This window comes from Priapulus caudatus, unplaced genomic scaffold, assembly GCF_000485595.1.
Source record: "Priapulus caudatus unplaced genomic scaffold, Priapulus_caudatus-5.0.1 Scaffold13974, whole genome shotgun sequence".
Classification (NCBI taxonomy): Eukaryota; Metazoa; Priapulida; class Priapulimorpha; order Priapulimorphida; family Priapulidae; genus Priapulus; species Priapulus caudatus.
The window spans coordinates 1-1002 of record NW_014591035.1 but is presented as its reverse complement, the minus strand read 5'-3'; the positions used below and the strand labels follow the sequence as shown (position 1 = coordinate 1002).

Genomic DNA, 1002 nt, shown 5'->3' with positions numbered 1-1002 from the left:
CTCTCCCCCTCTCCCTCCTTCCTTCTCTTCCTCTCTCCCTCCCTCTCTCCCGGGATCCCTCCCTCCCTCCTTCCTTTCCTCACTCCCACCCCCTTATCTCGCTTCCTTCCCTTTCTCCTCTCCGTCTTTCTCCTCCTTCTCACCTACCTCAGCATGCTGAGGGCCTCCTCCACGTCGTCGCGAGCGAGCGCGAGGTCGGCATTGGCAATCATGATCTTCACCTCCTCCGGCGTGCCCTTGAACTCATTAAGGGCATCCTGCACGACCTTGGCTGCCTCCGGCTGAAGGTCACAAAAGACAGCGGAGTGTAACAATGCAATTCTCATCTATACGCAGTTGTGCTTCAAACAACACTGTCCCAACTATATTATCAGGAGTGTATCAAGATATCTTGATACAATATCTTGATACACTCCTGACTAAAAAAAGCCAAAATTAATATTTGATTGTCGTGTTAATTTAGTAACACGTCAGATGATACATTTACACATCTATCCATATATACATGCTTACCTTCTGGCCTAGCTGTCTATGTGAGTCCGCTAGTTCAAGAAACACAATGACTCGATCGCTAACACTGATTGGAGGTGCATCCTTATTAGGTGAACCTCTTTGCGGTCCTGAACCTGTGAAGCAATGCATATTCCAAGATTGAAAACATGTTATATGTTATATATGCCACAATATACAATGGAAACAATGAAGTGATAAAACTCTATACTAATATATGGCAATGCCTTCTAATAACCCCTACACCTTGTTTCGAAAAACACATCCGAAACTCAACTCATAATGCTTAGTCAACAATCCTTGAGCCTACACACAGTCACACTAGTGAGCAAATCACATGATGAATTCATGACAGCATGGTATTCAATCACATAGATCTTCGCATTAATTTATAACTAATCATTTTTCAATTTTCATTAATTTTCATTAACTTTCATCAATTTCCATTAATTTCTTTATATCAATTTTCATTAATTTCTTTATATCAATTTT

General features: G+C 41.3%; 1 protein-coding gene across 1 annotated transcript; it reads right to left on the bottom strand.

Annotated features, from left to right (window-relative positions):
* Window positions 1–143: 143 nt before the first annotated feature.
* Window positions 144–626, bottom strand: LOC106820473 (tetratricopeptide repeat protein 21B-like; the record flags this gene model as incomplete). The annotated part of the gene is made up of 2 exons (XM_014824988.1): window positions 144–281; window positions 514–626. Coding segments are annotated over 2 exons (251 nt in total), but the record flags the coding sequence as incomplete, so codon positions are not given.
* Window positions 627–1002: the final 376 nt, after the last annotated feature.